Genomic DNA, 19,656 nt, shown 5'->3' with positions numbered 1-19,656 from the left:
TACATGTATATTATTTTTAAAATAGAAGCAGAATTTTTAAAAACTTTGTGTCATTCCTCATTCAAACAATGAGTGAATGTTCCAGCAGTAGAATTTTTTTTGAAGTGAACTATAAAGTTTCTGTTCTCCCAACATTTATTATATCTGATCATTTTCAGCAAATTGCTTTAACTGATCATAATGTTAACATGTGGCACTGAAACAATTCTTCCAGAATGTTTTTAGTATTATTGGATATCTAGTTTTAACTTACACAAATAAAACACTGAAATCCTGTTGAGACTCATATCCTCTAGAGTTATATAGTTAAAAGCATGAGTTCAGAATCACTATTTGAAACAACTATATATACTTTTGAATTTTCAAATGCAACTGATCTTACCTTGGGAATGAACGGGCACGTAACTGTTTAACAAATGTTCGGGTTCCAGCTTGAACTGGTTTTGAACCATCATCATATTCTGTATAGTCATGTCTGTGCCAGTTCCTCCTCTTCTTCACTACATGGTGAAAAATGTAACCGTCAATTTAAGATAGGAGAGAATCAAATCCCATTTAGCTATGAAATTTTCCAGGAGCCTTAGTCAAAACTATTTCTCTATTAGTAATGAATTTCTCAGGGTTTTTGCTAGGATCTCATTGGAAAGGGAAAAGAATGAGGAAAGAGCAAAATGTACAGTACACTACAGTAAAGTTTTTGGAGAATAAGGGCATTACCATGACACATAATATAAATGTACATTCTACCCTTTCTTCAATATACTGTAGTCAGATGAGTCACTCTGTTATTTTCTAACTATCCCCAAGATGTTAATTTTAGCACATATAATTGGCTCAAGGTCACTGAGAGAATATTTCTTGTTGAATAGGGATTTGAATTAGGCTCCCTATTTCCTCTCAGCAAATGTAAATGAATTTCAGATCTGGTCCTGCCACCAACAAAATATTATTAAAATCTTTATTTTTCTTCATGCAGAATTAAAGGAAATATTTTTAAAGATATAAGAAAAACTGTGAACAGCTTCATACAAAAGACTGCAGTTATATCAACATCCTAAATTGAAACTTTATAATACATAAAAAATTGTTAAACGACAAGATTCAGTATCATGCCAAACGGAATATATTCCAGAGATACACTTTTAATCATTTGCAGTCTGCTGTGTTCGTGCAAGATATTCGGTATGGTAACATGTAGCTGTAGGCTTTGAACATTTCCACCTAGATGTTTCTTGCTCACTAAAGCATCCATTATTTCCGAACCAATAAATTCTATTGCTACAATTTTGTCAATGAACCTAGCAGTAAAAGATTTACATTTGCCTGGATATGTCTATAAAAGACCAATATTACAAGATTGTCTGCGCTGAAAACTGTTTTCAATATTTTCAAATTAAAGTTGTCCTCATAATATAAACCAATTTATTTAACAGCTTGCCATGGGAACTGCAGGATTTTCTGCATATCACAACAGATGGGGATGTATGCCACACCTTCAAGAACTCAAACAGTTTATATTCAATAGCAGCTGCAAAAGAAACATTTAGGCATAGCCCTGTGGTATCCATGTTGTATTTACCAATCTTCGGTATGCATATTTGTATGTCAACTAAACATATCATTTTATCCAAATGTATACAACCGTTTCTTCAAATTCAACCACCACTTTAGTTAATAGCCAATGGCATCTGACAGTTTTTTAGGCAGGCAGCTGAGTTATAGAAAATGTAAGACAAAGCCTCTGAGTTAACCGATCCCAGCTAAAAATATATATTAACAGCCACAAATAATCACAGCATACAAAAGTATATATTAAAAGGTAAATGATTACTTTGTACAAGGTGCTCAATATTTACACTAAAAATATTTGAGTGGATTTAATAAGCACCATTTCAACATCAAACTAATAAACTAAATTACTATTGCTGCAGAGTCTAGTAGGTTTGAATTCTTCTGTCCCAAGCATTGTTAACAGATATATGAAAGTGAAGTGTTTATTTCATTAGTTTGCTAACAATATCAAACTGTATTTCCCTGAATCTTCCAAACAGAAACTGTGTAGCATGGGCCAGATGGAAATCAATGAAATGAGACTGGATTTTGAGAAGTTACATTATACTGAATATACAATTTCCTTGAATTTGGAAGAGTGCTTATTTTGGATAAAGTGGTAAGAGAAAAGAGTCATAGTTTAGAGGTGCACTTAAAGTAAATATCATTTATGGGGACACAAGCCATTTCCATGCCAAGGACTACATTAAGGATTCAATGGTAGCATGTCACACTTTCAAAATAATGGATCTCAAACTGGATGGATCAGTTTCTTTTGCCTAGAATATTTTTTTCTGTAAACTCAAAAACTGGGTGAGTGATTCCCAAATTACTTTTGGCATCAGGGAGCTACCCTTGTGAAGTCTACAATGGCAAATTTACTTTATACAGCATATAAAGATAATTTCTATGAAGATTTTCAAAAAAAAAAAGTAATTTGATTTTGCCGTTAAGCAGTCTTATATGTATTCCTTCATATTCCATACCAAGGTATTATCAAGATAAAGTAGGTAAACTGTAATATTTTTATGGCCAGAGCAATAAGTAGGTTGAAAGGAGAGAGGAGGAGGAGGGGGGGGGAGGAGGAGGAGGATTGCAATTAAAAATCAGCTTCTTAAGTGGCAGTATACATGACTGTCACATCTTCAGATGGACAATGATAAAAACTAGGGCACTTTGGGGGAGGAGGTGGAGAGATTATAAAATGTGTTGTTGTTTGACAAAAATCAAACTGTGCTTTTTTAAAAAAAAACTGCTTCTGAATTTTAGTTGTGCATTTGAAGTAGGGGTAGTAAAAGAAAAAATGTAATTATCTTTGATTTTATCCTTCCAGTCTCCTTGTATTTAACAGAAAGATGAACAAAGAAAAAGGAACAAAAGACAGTTCACTTGGCTTGAATCCCAGAAGAAAACCAGTTATCTGACCAAACAAGTCACTTAAGAAATAAGAAGAAAAACTCTAATTTTTATTACTTAAATATTGATAAGATACTATTCAGCCTACAAAAAACCCTTGGCTACATTATTGTTTTGAAGTGTAGACAATGACAATAGCTGCTGGATTGCAGGAGTATAACAAAGGAGGACAGCAAAATTGTTGTAAGCTTATCTGAAATAAGCTTACAACTATTTGGAAAATCATGTTTAAAGAAACTTCCTTTATTTTTCTGATGTGATGCATTTCTGACTGTTTTGAACATTATGAGCGGGCCGCAACAAGAGCAGTAGCAATTTATGACCTTACCTGCCAGCTTCCCCATTGACTGCCTGTGGGAAACCAGCAGGGGAAGTCACAAACCATCATAAGCACAAGTTGGTTGCCATGCATGCAAATCACATGATCACAGTGTTGCAGCAATGGCCATATTTTTAGTTACATGCTTTAATTATGTATTCTGCTAAGCAAATGTTGTAGATAAATCATATTCAACATAATCTCTCTAGTCTTTAAAAAAACTATTAGTTTTAGAAATCAAGTGATCTGAAGAACTTATCTCTTGTTTAGCTCAAGCATTCTGGTAAAGTATCTTCCACTTTATTTTCAGAGTTTAAGATTAATACTAGGTTTTATCTACTGAAACTACATCTATACATTTAGAAATATTTGACCAAATATATTGTGGAATGTTTCCCAAGTATGTTATTGCAGTGATGACGCAGTGGTTAGAATGCAGCATTAAAGGCTAATTTTACTGACTGCCAGCAGTTCGATCCTCACCGGCTCAAGGTTGAATCAACCTTCCATCCTTCCGAGGTTGGTAAAATGAGGACCCAGAGTGTTGGGGACAATATGCTGACTCTGTAAACCGCTTAGAGAGGGCTGTAAATCACTATGAAGTGGTATATTAACTCTAAGTGCTATTGCTATTATACATTATACAGCTTAATCTCTTGCAGTAACCAATAGATACAGCAGATTCCAAAGGGGACAAATGCATATCTCTTTGTTAATGATGCAAACAGTTAAAGGTAAAATCAGAGTATAAACCACATTGAAATATAACTTCAAAATGACATTGCATAATTATCAAGGATAGCCATGATATCATCAGCTATAAAAATAAGCTAAATTGTGCAAAATGCTTTAAAATTCATCACTTACTTAAGGAGGGTCCATGTAGAATTGCACAATTGGGACAGTGGTAAAGGTCAATATCAACAGCATGGTGCTCTTCTACTCTGACACAACTAAAAAAAAGAGAACAAACAAATTTCAGGAACTTTATTTTAGTATCAGCCTTCCAGAAGTTGAAATATAATTTCACTAATTAGCTCAAATGAGGATTTGAGGAAGATCACTATCTCACAGTCTGGCCTTGTAGAGTGGGATTTTTACAATATGTTTTAAATCCAATGGACTTCGAGGAGATTGTATTTTTTAAAAAATATGATCAGTCATGTGGAAGTAATGCAGGAACACTGCCAAAACTCCTATAGTAACCCAGTTATTTATATAAGAATATATGTAGCTCAGGGTTGAACTACCAAGTCCTTGCTGCTCTCTGACCTTGGTTGTTTGCTTGCAGACATTTCCTTACCCAACTAGGTAACATCATCAGTGCTCTTCAGCGTGGGGTTTGTTCCCTATTTATATACAGTAACTTGCCCTGTCAGTGTTAGTACAGGTGTAGATTTGTCCTTTCGTTTTTTCTTAAACTTGAAACTTTACTTAGTTTTACTTAATTAAATATCTTAAGTAAACCAAAAGAACTAGCAGCCCAAGAATAAAAAAAACAGGAAAATTACAGAGTCAAATGTCAACAGAACATACAATGTAAGGATGTTAACAGCCACTATGCAGGACAGATAGGCAGAGCACTAGCAGAGCACAATCATGAACACAACTAGCAGTCAGAAGACACGATGAAAAGTCTTTATCCTGCAATACATGATAGATTCATCCACTGTTTCAATTTGAAATTTTGAGCATCCTAGACCAAGCTAAATCAAAAACACAAAGGAATTTCTGGAAGTTTGACATTCAGACAAATCAGCCATTAATAGACACATAGAGATAAACCATGTTTACCTACTACAAATGAACAATTAAAAAACAAAGAAGGAAACAAAAAGACCAGAACACAGTATCTGCAGCAGCCTACACCCAGATAAGGGGGGATTAACATCAGACATCAACATCAAACAATATCCTAATCAAGGAACTACCAAGGAGAAAACCACATCTCCATCAACAACTGGCAGGGCAAGCTACTGTATGTAAGGAAGAAGCAAACCCCACACTTACTAGCACTGATATTACCTAATTGGGTAATGAAATGTCTGCAAACAACCAAGGTCAAAGAGCATCAAGGAGCCTTCCAGTAATCCCCCACAGGGCAGAGGAAAGCAAAGGCTAGAGGAAGTTTTGAAAAATGGATAAATCCATGAATCGAAACATGTATCAAAACTATCCACCAATCACAGCAGTAGTCTATTAGTGAAATTCAATACCAGTTTGATAAATAAATCAATATTCTTTAAATTTAAAGGCTAGAAATTTAAATTTCTAGTCTTCAGAACTAAGATTTTCCTTAGGTGCTAAGATAAATTTGAAAGATTTTCCTTCCTTCCTCCTATCCCCTCCTGCTTGCATAATTATGTTTAATTTCGGTGGGAAGAATGTTCCATAAGGCAGGCCAATGACAGAGAAGGCACATCTCCTGGACCCACCAAACATAGCTGATATAGTATCCACCCAGAGTCACCTTATGGTTGAGATGGGTGACAAATAAATTTAATCAATAAATTTAACAAATAAACGCCTTCTCTGGCAGATCTATTGGGGCAGGCTGATTTAACTGGGGAGAGGCTCTCTCTTAAATAGCCCATGAAATGCTCTGAAAAGCTTTAAAGGTAAAAAAAAAAACACCTTGAATTGGACAACCAGTGCAGATCACAGAGCAGAGATGTAATGTGCACTGTTGTAGGAGTACATGTAACTACCCCACCAACATTGTAGGTGCCCACAACACTGAAGTTCTTCAAGTGCAACCCATGTAGAACACATTGCAATAGTCCAATCTGGAGGTGACTAGGGCATGAGTAATCATGAGTAGGGCCTGCCCATTCAAGAGCAGGTGCAATCGGTACACAAGACAAAGCTGTGCAAATGCCCTTCTAGCCATGACTGCCAACTGTTCAATCAGCAGGAGTTGTGAGTATAGGAGGATCCCCAGATTGGGCACCAGGTCTGTCTAGAGCAGTGTAACCTCATCCAGCAGTAAAATGTAGTAAAATTGTAGCCATCATTAAACCTAGTAAAGAGGGGAAATCTGCAGAAGATTTTAGACCTATAGCACTCTTAAACATTTCTTACAAATTACTCATCTTAAACAGAATTAAAACTCCCAGCCGAGAAACATATAGCTGTAAAACAGGATGGATCAAAAAGAAATTGCTGCGATCAGGTATTATCACTAACCTCCCAAGTAGAAAATGTATTTCAGCAAAGACAAAAAAATCTGTCACCATGTTCATCAACCTACCATTGGCCTACCATACAGTGTGGGGAGAAGGGATGATTCTAAAATGTTTATGCATTGTGCCTTGTAAGAAAAGAGCTATTCTACTCAACAGTATGCTTTCAAACAGATGCATTGAAGTACATCTAAATGGTCAAATTAGCCAGAAGTATAGGTTAAATGATGGCTTGCCACAACGTTCTATGCTGGCCCCACTATTTTTAATATATACACATCAATCTACCAGGTATTGTTGCAAGAAAGTTTATATATGTTGATGACATCATGTTGATAAAACAATCTGAAGACTTTAATACTTCTGAAAAAGCCCTCAAAAATGATTTTTTAAAAAATGGTTAAGTTTTTTGAAATCCAGAGGCTGAAACACAACACTAACAAAACCAAAGTTGCATGTTTTCACTTGAACAACAGACAAGCTAACTATACACCAAAAGTGGAATGTAGGACCCAGCTGCTGAAGTTTAATCTTAATTCAAAGTATTTAGGAGTGACCCTTGACTAGTCCTTAACCTATAGGGAACACTTAAGAAAAACAATGGATAAAATAAAAACCAGGAACAATATCCTACTTATATTTTCTGGCACCTGCAAGTGTTACAGCTTGTAGGATATCAGTTCTTGCTTTGATATATTCGGTGGTTGAATATTACCGTAACCCTGGATTATTAAAAAGTGTTCATACAAAAGCAATGGACACCCAACTTAATCATACTATAAGGCTAATATCAGGAACTATTGAATTGACACCTTCCAAATGGCTACCATTACTATCTAACACACCAACCCCACACCTTAGAAGAAAATCAGCCTTAAACAGGGAGTGGCAGAAATGCAAGGCAAATCAATTACTACCTAGACACAATGACTGTCACAATCAAATACTCAAGACTTCAATCTTGGAACCTGTGGTGGAAATGTCTACAACAGTTAGTCAGAGAAGGCATGGCACCAGGAATGGGTAACTTCTAACCCAGATCTATTTGTGTCTGATCCAGTACAATGACTCTCCAGCTTTGATCCTCCAAGGAAAAACTGGACAACCAGATCCAAACTAACCATGGCAGGTACCAACATTGGAAATACAAATGGGAGCTGGTTTGACTAACTGTAACTGTGGGAACAACCCACAAACGTTTCATTATATTGATCCCTTCAAGAACTACATCATCTAGAAGGCAGTGCTATCCAGTGCATATCTATCTAGATATTCGGCCATAAGTTTAGCCATTCTAGTAACTGCTCATACATAATTTAATTTTATTCATCATTTTTATTGTGCATTTTAAAATAATTCACTCTATTGGTTTTATATTTTCATACACCTTTTATATGCTGTTTTTGTGAATTATACACTAACACTGTATTCTGTTACACCATATGAAATAAACAAATAAACAAACTAAGATGGTATAGTCCTGGAACCAGTGGGCCTCGAAATCCAGAATCATCCAGCCTTGTCAAGGTTCAGCTGAAGCCTTCTGTTTCTGATCCAGAATCTCAGAGCCTCTAGATACTGGGATAAGATGAAAAAATTATCTGAGTACTGATAAAAGTAAATTTTGGTCAGGAAAGTATAATGTGAAAGAACATTTATTAAATAATCTATTTCTTGCCCAACTCTTCTCTCCATGAAATTATTACTTTTATTGAGGTAGGGGGGATGTTTGTACATATTTATCTGATATATGGTTTTTGCAAAGACCAAAACCCCTTGACTGCGCTTCCTGAAGAACATATGTAGATAAACCCCATAAATCATAAAAATGTGAATTACCCTAGGAATTAAAAACTACAAATCTTCAATACATGTACAGAATCACATTACAGGCATAGTAAACTGTTTGAAATAGATATACTAATTTGTGTTGAACAATTGAAGTAGTTTGAAAGTGGTAATTCACCAATATCAATATCACCAATTTCAGCTGAAGGAAAGTTCAAGCTACTAAGCAGAAAGACAGATAGCCAATTCAATGCTACCACTGCTAAATCTAGAAAATATATACTAATTACACCTATTATCTATATCTACTATTGAGTTGTTATGATTCCATACTGTACTATAAATTGCCTAGTTTTAATATTGTGCAGTGTACACATTTCTCCAATAAATAAATGAATATCTCTTTCAGGACCTAATCTAGGAAAACAATTGCTATGAACCCAAATTCATTTGAGGCTTTTATGTTACATCAAAAGTGCCTGACAATGAAACATGATGTGGGCAAAGCAGAGGTGGGCTCCTGCCGGTTCAGACCTGTTCGCCCGTACCGGTAGTAGTTCCAACCACCAGCTGGGCCCGCCCCCCTCTCACACTGGTACTATCCCGTCTGGTCCCACTCTCTGGCTCACTTGCCCCACCCATGAAGCCCAGCTGATTTACGTGCCTCACCCACTCTACTCACCGCGGCTGTGTGCTGAAAGCCACGCGCATGAAAATGCTGAGTGTTTGAAGCCGCACGCAAACTCACATTTTCGGTTCTGCACTAGGCAAACCGGTTGTTAAATTATGTGAAGCCCACCTCTGGGGCAAAGGGATTTTTTAAAAAATGAAATATAGTATGTCAAGCACTGTATGATTCAATGATTCTTTGGGTATAATACTTGAACAATAAGAAAACATGGTTGAAAGGTTTAAAATTTACACTGAATATAATTTACAATAATTTTTATAAAATGAAGCTCTGTTGGTATTTAACACTTAATTATTTATCAAAAATGTATACAGGTATTTCAACTGTATGTTGGAAATGTAAATGTAAAGAAGAAATTTTTACCATGTTTGATGGACTTCTAATAAAGCAAAGGGATACTTGGGTAAGATTCATATTTTAATATAGAAATTCTCAAAATGATTATAAAAATCAAACTAGAGACTTTTCTTCTAGGGTTAATGGATAAGGAACTTGAAAAAAAAATCTGGAACTTTGTTGTTATACATGTTGGCAGCAACAAGAATACTGTTTGTGCAAATTTGGAAAAATACCCTAATTCCCACAATGGAAGATGGCTGGGTCAAATGATGAAACTAGCAGAGATGGCCAAATTAACGCTTTAATTAAAATAAAAGAATACATCCAATTTCATTTCTATTTGAAACTTTTTCTAAATTTTATGCTTGAGACAGAAAAAATTAAACTGTGACTTGGGATTTGCTGGTAAGTTTATTGTTATAAAAATAGCTAGTTTACATTGAGCATGCAAAAGATATATAGAGATAGATAGATAGATAGATAGATAGATAGATAGATAGATAGATATGGATTATATTCAGTGTAAATTATATATATATAATCCATATTTATCCTGGGCAGTTTTTTAATCATTAAAATAGTTATACTTCACCCATCAAAGCAATAGTTTCGCTATTACATATTTTATAACACAACTTCACACAATGCAGCATTCTAAAACTGTATTAGCCCAAATGGTTATTGAGAATCTCTCAAACAAGATCAAACTGAGACAATCTGCTATACTGACAATACAGTATATCTCAGTGATCACTTTCTGAATGTTGTTTGCTAAAGAGTAGCTCAGATAATGCCCAGAACTTTGAAAGCAAATTCAGTTTGCCTTTAATTAGAGCTTGAAATAAAGAACACTGGACCATTTTTGGAATAGTATTGTACAATATATAGGGAACGGAAATAATGTTTAAGTGGAAACATATTTACTACAGCACCACCAAGTGACTACATTTAAAGCATCACATGCAGATGTTGGGAATAAATCAGAAAGGGCAAAACTGCTCAGTTGAATATAAATTTAAAGGACAGGATTGAACCCAAGTGAACTGTCAAGCTTTGGTGAACTATCTTCCATATAAAATAAACCAGATGCTACATTAAACTCTTTTATTTAAACAACAAAAAATATTTTCCTTATAGTGAGCTAACAGACTTTTTTTGATACACTAAACAAGGGAACAGGTAAGAAGGAAATAGGTGGAATATCTCTTTCCAAACCTGAGAATTTACAAAAACTTACTTGCTTTTACTTTTCCTGCAGATTTTGGAAGGGCTGCTAATGCAATCTCTATTATAACCTAATGTGACTCTATCTGCATACTTAAAGGTTCTTTGTTACTTCATTGAAACTTTTGAAACTTTTGAACATTTGAAACTTATTTTGCCATAACTATAACTTCAGTTAGCATAAATGGGGGTACTGTTTCTATGGATTAAGATGTGCTTTCCTTTTAGTTTTCACAGCTACTGTTGCTTTTTATATGAATGTTAAAGTATTGGAAGCACAAAATGCAAGTATGTAAGAGTCTTGCTAGATTAAAATAAGGTCCCAACTAGACGATGAGGATGTTAAGTGTGACATCATGTGATTGCATTGTGGCAATCCTAGCAGTCACGATTGCCATCATATAACCCCACGACCACATGTAGCTCATTAAGCAGGAAGAGAAGGGAGTAGTCCCAGGCAAGGAGCAGGGCAGACTGTGCGTGGGGAGGTTGTGGGCAGGTACTAGGGAGCCCAGGCAGGCTGGCATCCAGGTCATAGTTGTCTCAAAGGTGCTTTTTCAAAAGCAACTGGACTGTTTTTCCCTTAAGGAAAAAGAAGAACAAAACATTTTGCTCCCCGTCCAAAAAGCTTCATCAGTTGGGATGGCTGGGGGTGGGGGGGAAATGGAAAGATAGGTACTGACAATTGAGATGAGATGGTGGAGGGATGGAAGGATTGTATTTCTTTGCTGTCATCTAGTTGTTAGCTCGAGAACACTTTATTTATCTTTGCCTTGCTTGGTAGTTCTTTCTGCTTGATAGTTGCTTGATTACAATATTGTTTCCTGCTTGATCGTTTGCCTGGTGTTAATCCCTGTTAATCTGGGTGCAGGCTGCTGGAGAGGATGTGTTCCAGTTATTTCAGATCAAAATTACAGAATCTGAACAAACTCAAATCAGATATAAACCACCTTTACACAGCATTCAGAAGAGACAATAAAAAGCTAAGAAGGAAATAAAAGATCAGAGCACAAGCATACTGAAAATTATCAGAGAAGATTCTAATGCTTTACCTTGCTCATTCAATACAAACTCAAGGAAATTGTCAGTTAGGAAACAGAGAAAGAATCACTTTGTACTAATGGAACATTGTGTAGTTCATGTTTCCTATAATAGAGTTATTAATATCTTAGATCAGTTATCATTAATCTAGTTTTTAAACATTTGAGTTCCTACAAAATGAATTTGGGTTATCTAAAATGAAAAAGTGGAGTATATTCAATTAAATTATCTCTTGATTTTACAGTTTGATCCAAATGCATTAGCAACTTTTAAAATTTCTACATTATTTACCGAGAGTGGCCCGCAGCAAAGAAAAATGTTTACCAGTGTTGAAAAAATAGTGTGGTCCAATTTTACAGCCCTGGATCAATGATACGTGATCATTTTCTATTTATAAACAGGGTCTCTATTGATGTAATAGAAAGATTGATCAATATTAGTTCATGTGGTGAAGATTTAATGATATGTTTAAAAACTAAGGTTATTTTAATACCCAATACGTTTTGTTGTTTCCTTTTCTCTGCTTGTTCATGTTTTTTCGATTTTTCAAATTTTTTCTCTTTCCTGCTTTGTATAATAATGCAATAATAATAATAATAATAATAATAATAATAATAATAATAATAATAAACCTTATATTGAGAAGTACAAATTAGGTAAAAAATATCATTATGTCCACAAAAAAATAAAAAAATAAAAGTTAGGATCAAAGCTTTGTTAAGAGGTACAATGATTAGACTCTCCTTCCATTCTGTATTCACAGATTCAAAAAGGTAAGTACAGTACTGGTCCTCAAAAGTTCCATCTGCCACAGCATTCTCATGGTCTTATGATTACAATTCAGGGGCTTGGCAACTGGCTCACACTTACGACATTTGTAGTGGCCCAGTTACATGATCACCATTTGCAACCTTCCCCATCAGCTTCTCTCAAGCCACATCAATGAAGAAACCAGCAGGGAAGGTGTAAACACTTCCATAAATTGTTCCTACAGGTTCCCAGGGATCTTGTATCCCATAGCACTCCCCTCTCCCGGGCACTCTATAGTGCCTGCCTGCACTCTCCTGGGCCTACCCGAGCTTTGCCAGCTCACCTGCACTCTTTAGCATCTATCGATAGCATTCCCCCCCCCCCCATGGCAGAGGCACATCTTCTTGCTCCTTTCCTGCGACTCCCATCTCTTCCCACTTAAGAAGCAATGTGTTCCTGGGGTTATGACGGCAATTGGGACTGCTGGAATTGCCATCACTAAGCGATGCAGTCATGTGACATGACATTTTACAACTGCATCACATAGTGATGGCAGTCCCAGTTCCAATTGTAATTGTAACCTGAGGACCAAGTGCAATTGTCCATTCACCTTGCTGCAAATCACTCTATTTTCCTTCCTTTTATCTTTCTGAATAAGTCTTTGCATAATAGCAATAGCATTAGACTTATATACTACTTCACAGTGTTTTACAGCCCTCTCTAAGCAGTTTACAGAGTTGGCATATTACCCCCAACAATCAGGGTCCAATATGACAATTTGAGCTTGGTAATGTGCACCTTATGTGAGAACTGTGGACTGATTTGTTCTTTAACCAACACAAGCTGTGAAAAGGATTAACACTACCATACATGATACAACATCTTCATACAACACATGATGAAAACTTCTTAATATCCCAATACATGGATGGACTTAACCATAGTTTTAACTGTGAAACTGTGAGCATCCCAGACCAAGCCATGTCCAAAAATGCTAGAGAATTCCTGGAAATCTGGCACTCAGATCAATTGGCCATCAACAGGAATATAGAGGCAAACACATATAATATTTGTGTGTGTCTCTCTCTATGTTCCTGTTGATGGCCAATTGATCTGAGTATGTATGTGTGTATGTGTGTGTGTGTGTATTTCAAAAAAGACAATCAAAAAGCCAAAATGGCCCCTCACCAGCAATCAATGCCCAGATGAGCAGAGATTAACACCAAGATTAACATTAGACTAATGATCAAGAAGCAAACAATACCCTAATCTAGGAATTACCAACTTGAACAAACAAGATAACAATAAACAACAGCCCAATCAAGGAACCTCCAAGACCACGCTCACCAACACTGGCAAGACAAGCCAATAGTATATAAAATGACAACAAACCTCACCCCCTACTAGCACTGATGTTATCTAGTTTGGTAATGAAATGTTTGCAAGAAAACAACCAAACTCAGAGAGCACCAGGGACCCCACAAATAAATTACCTTAATTGTTTGGAATACAAATAGCAATTTTAAGAATTAGTTCTGAACCATTTTCCTCTCCTTGAATGAGATAAACAAGAAGAACAAGAATTGTTTTATTACCAATTAAAATAAAACAATGATTTAACAGAGCAATTGAAAGGAGTGCCTATTACTCCTGATTATCCATTCAACATTGAGGGACTTTATTTAATGTAATTCATAGTAGTTTTCATAAGGACCCCATTACGACGTTTTATTAATTTTTATATCATCTCAATTATTTTCAGTGGTATAGAACAGGGGTCTCCAATCCCTGGGCTGTGGATCGGTACTAGTCCATGGCCTGTTGGGAACCAATCTATGCAAGCGCACGAAGCTTTATTTGTGCATGCAGGGGATTAGGTTGCGCTCACAAAACCATATCCTCCCCCCACCCACCCCCGCTGCCACTGCTGCTGCCGGTTCACAGAGCCAAAAAGGTTGGGGACTGATGTCGAAGGCAATAAAATATCATAGATGTGGTAAAATTAACAAATTTAACTGCCTTGCCTAGATTACTTTGGGTACAATAGCCTTGTCTATTATTTTAGGGGATGTTAGTACAGAAATCTGGTCCTTTTGAGTCCTAAATGGGAAATGAGCTAAATGGGAAATAAAAGCATCTAATCAAAATTTTATTGTAAATTGATTGAAAAATATGATCAAATGTTTTCAATTTACAGTAATATGATTCTATTTCACAAGTGAGCCAAACATAGTGTTTAATTTAATGAATACAATATACAAGCATGAGCTTTTTAGTAGTACGAGAGTTTTTAATATCTCCAGTATTGATATTGCTCTCAATTAACATATTTCTTGCAACCTTCAGTAGAATAAAAGTGGAGATGACATAAAGGCAATGTAGAAATACTTTGAGAAGGATACAAGAGGGAAAATAATGAGACAGGAATGCAGATAATATGTATGTCAACTCCAATTCCAAAGGAGCTGGGAAGAGGGACAAATAATATTGAGAGATCCTATTGTTTAACAGCCTGATATAATTTAAAAAATGGGCTGTCATCTATCAAAGATATATAGGCATCACAGAATAACTCAAAGTATCTGACTATGTACAGCTGTTTAATAATCAAGACAGATTACTGACTAGCATTCCATTCTCTAATAGAACATAAACTTTCATTTTAAAATTCCAGGCTCAATCTCTGGCATCTCCATATATAATCAAGGCAGGCACCTGTCTGAAGTATTTGAGATTCAAGATCTAGTCAATCTACATAACACTAAATGAGATGAACCACTGACATTATTGTGTAAGAAAGCTTTTATGTCCCACTAGATCTCTCTCATTGTCTTTTGAAGGAGTCAATAATTTGCAAGGCATATGATTATTTCAACAAGCTTTCTCTGATATTTTAGATAATAAGCTAGTAAAATATAGAGTAGATTATATATTTTTTGTGCCTGAGCTGATAAACAATATTCATTAATGGTGTCCAAAGTGAAAGACTGAAAATGCATAAAATATATGAAAATGACCTTCAAGTATAAAAAGGCTATCGTATATTAGCAATTTTATTTTAAACTGTTCATAGGACATTATTTTTTAAATGGTCTTCAGGAAGGACTTACTGATAATACAAGCTAATAACTATAGAAAGAACCAACTAACTTAGAAAGTGATACAGATTCACCTTGACTTATGACTGGTCACTAAACAACTGGTCGCAGTCACAAAGGCCTTGGAAGAGGTGCTTTATGGCTCATAATCACTTCATAAAACATTGTGCTGTGAGCCCCCTGGTCACAGAACCACATTTCAGGCACTTAGCAACCTGTTCACATTTACAACTGTTTGTCAAGTGCCATGCAATCTTCTTTGCCCTCTCCCTGACACTCCATTTGACAATTCACTTAATGACCACAATTGAGAGAGCTCAGATTGTGGTGGTTGAGCAAAGCAATCCCATGGTGCCTTGTTGAACAACTGCTTCACTCAATGACCGAGATTTTGAACCCAATTATGGTAGCAAGTGAAGGACTACCTGTAATACTTATTGACTGAGTTTATTACCAGGGTAGAGGGCCACATGACTAGGCAGTAGAAATACTAAATTTTCCACAATAGCAAGATCAAATGAATTTTGGAGTCATTCCCAAATTCTATGAATTTCAAAGTGCATTTAAGAATAACACATTTTAACACCATATTTTCTGAATGTGGTGCTTCCAAACCTGTTCAATTAAATCTACCATGTTGCCCAGTAATGGAAATTGTCACCTCAAAAATGCCAAGTTGGGGAATCATTAATGTTAACACAGTATTCTCTGTTAGTATGTGTTATAAACGAGCAGTAAATCTGCCAATCAAACTGTAAAAAGGAAATGCCATTCAGTTAAATATTTTATTCCTTTTTTATTATTTAAGTTGTTTATGCTATCTACTTCCATACTAGTGTACCAAAGAACTAGAAAACATTCTTTTATGAAATTGGTTCAACAATTATCTACACCAAACCATTCAAAGTCTTATAAACGTTAGGTACAGATTAAACAAATTGAGTGTCACAGCTCTCTGGCCTTATAACCTGATTATTAACCAAGCTTTATAGCCACTAAAAACGCCATCTGTTTTGAAAGGCAATAACCATTATTATTGTAGTTACTCAGACATAATATTACTAAAGGAGGATCACTGACATCAGGTATCTGTAGGAGATGACCAGACTGAGCCCGAGAGTGAGGTCAAACACATCATCAGTTTGGAGTCTCTATACTCTTATAAGAGACTTAAGTCCAATCCCCCTTATTTATTATTTATTTATTTATTTATTTTGTCGCATTTCTATGCCGCCCAACTCCCAAGGGACTCTGGGCAGCTTGAATTCCTCTTATCTAGGCCCAACTGACCCTGATTATTAGTAGATCAGATTGTGTATAGGTAGCATGTAATAAACTTGAAGTTCTTTGAACTAAACCCTTCCTGGTTACTTGCACCTGACAGTACCCCAACTGAGGAAAAGCACATTGCTAGCAAACTAGAAAAAAGTATCTTAGCACTGTGGCCAACAACAAAGATATATCAAGGCACATGCTAGATTACAAATGTCACAGTTCATAGGGACAGGTTATCTGTTCACATTCTGGAATAAGAGTCTGTCTAATAAGCCCTTCTATTTTGTCAGAATCCATTTTCAGTTGCATGGTGAAGTGATGTGCTAATTTACCTAGGCTGCAATAACTGACACTTAAGTAGGCATATACAGTGGATTATGCCTCCTATGTAAGTAGTTTTGTTCCGCTACCCCAAAATGCAAGAAGTTCTTGCTGAAATCTTTATGTTGCCATTTTCTGTATATTTAATGTGTAATAAACTTCAACAAATTAAAAGAACTAATGAATATATTTGATAAGATGACATGACATGACATTAAGAAGTTGTGCAGCCTACCAAATTAAAAACGTCCCAGTTTAATTCTACTAGAAAAAAATCTAGACTACCTGCTAATTGCAGAAAAAGTAATTACACATAATTTTAAGAGAGATCTAAAAAGGCTAAGACAAAAATGGATTGCATGATTAAAGAAATTTTAAAACAAGAACTATTAAGAACAGAACAGTGAAAGATACATTTAGGAAAACAATTTTTCATATGTATATGAATGGCATTATTTATTTATTTATTTATTTATTTATTATTTAAATTTTTATACTGCCCTTCTCCCGAGGGACTCAGGGTGGTGCACAGCCACAATAAAACATGTATATCCATAAAGTTTAAAAACAGTTTAAAGCATATTAAATAATTTGGCCCTATATTAAAAAAAAAACTAAAACACCCATTAAAATTTGTTACTTAAACCAACCCAGCCTGTTGAAACAGTAAAGTCTTAGGGGCATGGTGAAAGGTACGTAGGTCAGGGATCATACGTATCTCCGGGGGCAATTCATTCCAGAGGGCAGGTGCCCCCACAGAGAAGGCTCTCCCCCTGGGGGTCGCCAGTCGACATTGTTTGACCAATGGCACCCTGAGAAGTCCCTCTCTGTGGGAGCGTATTGGCCGGTGGGAGGCTATCGGTGGCAGAAGGCGATCTCGTAAGTACCCAGGTCCTAAGCCATGGAGCGCTTTAAAGATGGTAACCAGCATCTTGAATCGCACCCGGAAGACCACCGGGAGCCAGTGCAGTTCATGCAGGAGAGGTGTTACATGAGTGCGCCGTGTCGCTCCCATAATCACCCGCGTGACCGCATTCTGGACCAGTTGGAGCCTCCGAGTGCTCTTCAAGGGGAGCCCCATGTAGAGAGCATTACAGTAGTCCAGACAGGAAGTGACGAGGGCATGAGTGACCGTGCGCAAGGCGTCCCGGTCCAGAAAGGGACGCAACTGGTGAATCAGGCGAACCTGATAAACCACCCGCTGGCCACAGCCGTCACATGATCTTCTAAAGACAGCCGTGCATCCAGGAGGACACCCAAGTTGTGAGCCCTCTCTAAGGGGGCCAAGATCTCACCCCCAATAGTCAGCGATGGAACCAGCTGACTATACCGGGACGCCGGAAACCACAGCCACTCGGTCTTGGAGGGGTTGAGTCTGAGCTTGTTTCTCCCCATCCAGATCCGCACGGCCTCCAGGCACCGGGACATCACATCAAGGGCATCATTGGGGTGGTCCGGGGTGGAAATGTACAGCTGAGTATCATCAGCATACTGATGGAACTTCATGGATGATATGCATTGTTCCCAACTGACACTAGATTTGTATTTCCCAAATTTAATGTTTCTAGGAATAATGTTGAGAAAGACAAATGATTGTTCAATGTAAACAATAGAGTTCATAAATAATGACAAATGGATAAATAAATGGAGAGGCAGTTTAGTGTAGATGTTTGCCCAGAAATCAGGAGACTGCAAGTTCTACTCCCGTTTTAGGTATGAAAACCAGCTGTGCAATGTTGGGCCACCCACTCTTTCTGAGCCCAACCCACCTCACATTATTGTGGGGAAAAGAGGAAGAAGAAAGATTACGTAAATTTGCTGCCTTGAGTTAAAGTAATAAAGGTGGGATAAAAATCTAATCTAATATATAAATACTACAGTATGTGAGACAATTCAAACTTCTACCTGTACACACATGAATTTATCTTAAGTACCAAGTAACATGCATGCTTGAAGCCCAGTACGCATGTTAGAAAAATAGCATGGTGGGATGCAATATTGGGTCATGGAGATCATGATATGGATAAAATTATTGCTTAAAGTGAGACTCTCAAATACTTGCAGATTTGATGAATTACTCTGTCAGTATTACATTATGGACTAAATATTTGATACTTCATGATTTATTTATTCATCTGATTTATTTAAAATATTTATACAGCTGCCCATCTTGAACCAAACTCTCGGTAGCTCACAAATCAAATTATGCATAAATGTATTGCAAGAATAGCGAAACTCATTTACACTTGGATGGGCCATTTTAAACATGATACTAGCATGTATAAGAACTCTATAAATACAATAGTCAACACATTTTTTGATTATAAGCAGTCTCAACAATTGATTGGCATGTTATACATAGATATTTAACACAGTAACCAGAGAAAAATATATTATATAAATGACCATGGGATCCACCTGCAAATTAATGTAACTGAAATAAATCTATAGATTTGTAAATAGCTACATATGTAAATACACTTTATACACTATGATTTTTTTAAAGTAGGCATATGTCTTCCTCTGCCTTGTATACAGGCTAGATGCAGCTATCTCTGCTGCAGATAACACAGCAGAAGCAGGATAAAATATCTTAGTTAAGGAATAAAGGTAGAATTCTAACATTTTGCATGTTGAAGCGCTAAGTAAAATGTTAAAATT

The 19,656-nt window shown here is 36.2% G+C and overlaps 1 protein-coding gene across 2 annotated transcripts in view; it reads right to left on the bottom strand.

The window, feature by feature from the left end:
• Positions 1-19,656, bottom strand: part of KDM7A (lysine demethylase 7A) — a 55,107-nt gene that overhangs the window by 32,638 nt on the left and 2,813 nt on the right. For both annotated transcript variants that reach the window (XM_034403124.3, XM_034403126.3), the window contains exons 2-3: positions 4,154-4,239; positions 383-500 (exon numbers count right to left, since the gene is read on the bottom strand). In XM_034403124.3, the coding sequence (XP_034259015.1) occupies positions 383-500; positions 4,154-4,239 (204 nt within the window). The remainder of the gene's footprint in view (positions 1-382; positions 501-4,153; positions 4,240-19,656) is intronic.

Source organism: Pantherophis guttatus, chromosome 7, assembly GCF_059756535.1.
Source record: "Pantherophis guttatus breed Tessera chromosome 7, ASM5975653v1, whole genome shotgun sequence".
Classification (NCBI taxonomy): domain Eukaryota; kingdom Metazoa; phylum Chordata; class Lepidosauria; order Squamata; family Colubridae; genus Pantherophis; species Pantherophis guttatus.
Note: the sequence above shows the minus strand (reverse complement) of the source record. Positions and strands in the feature narration are given on the sequence as shown.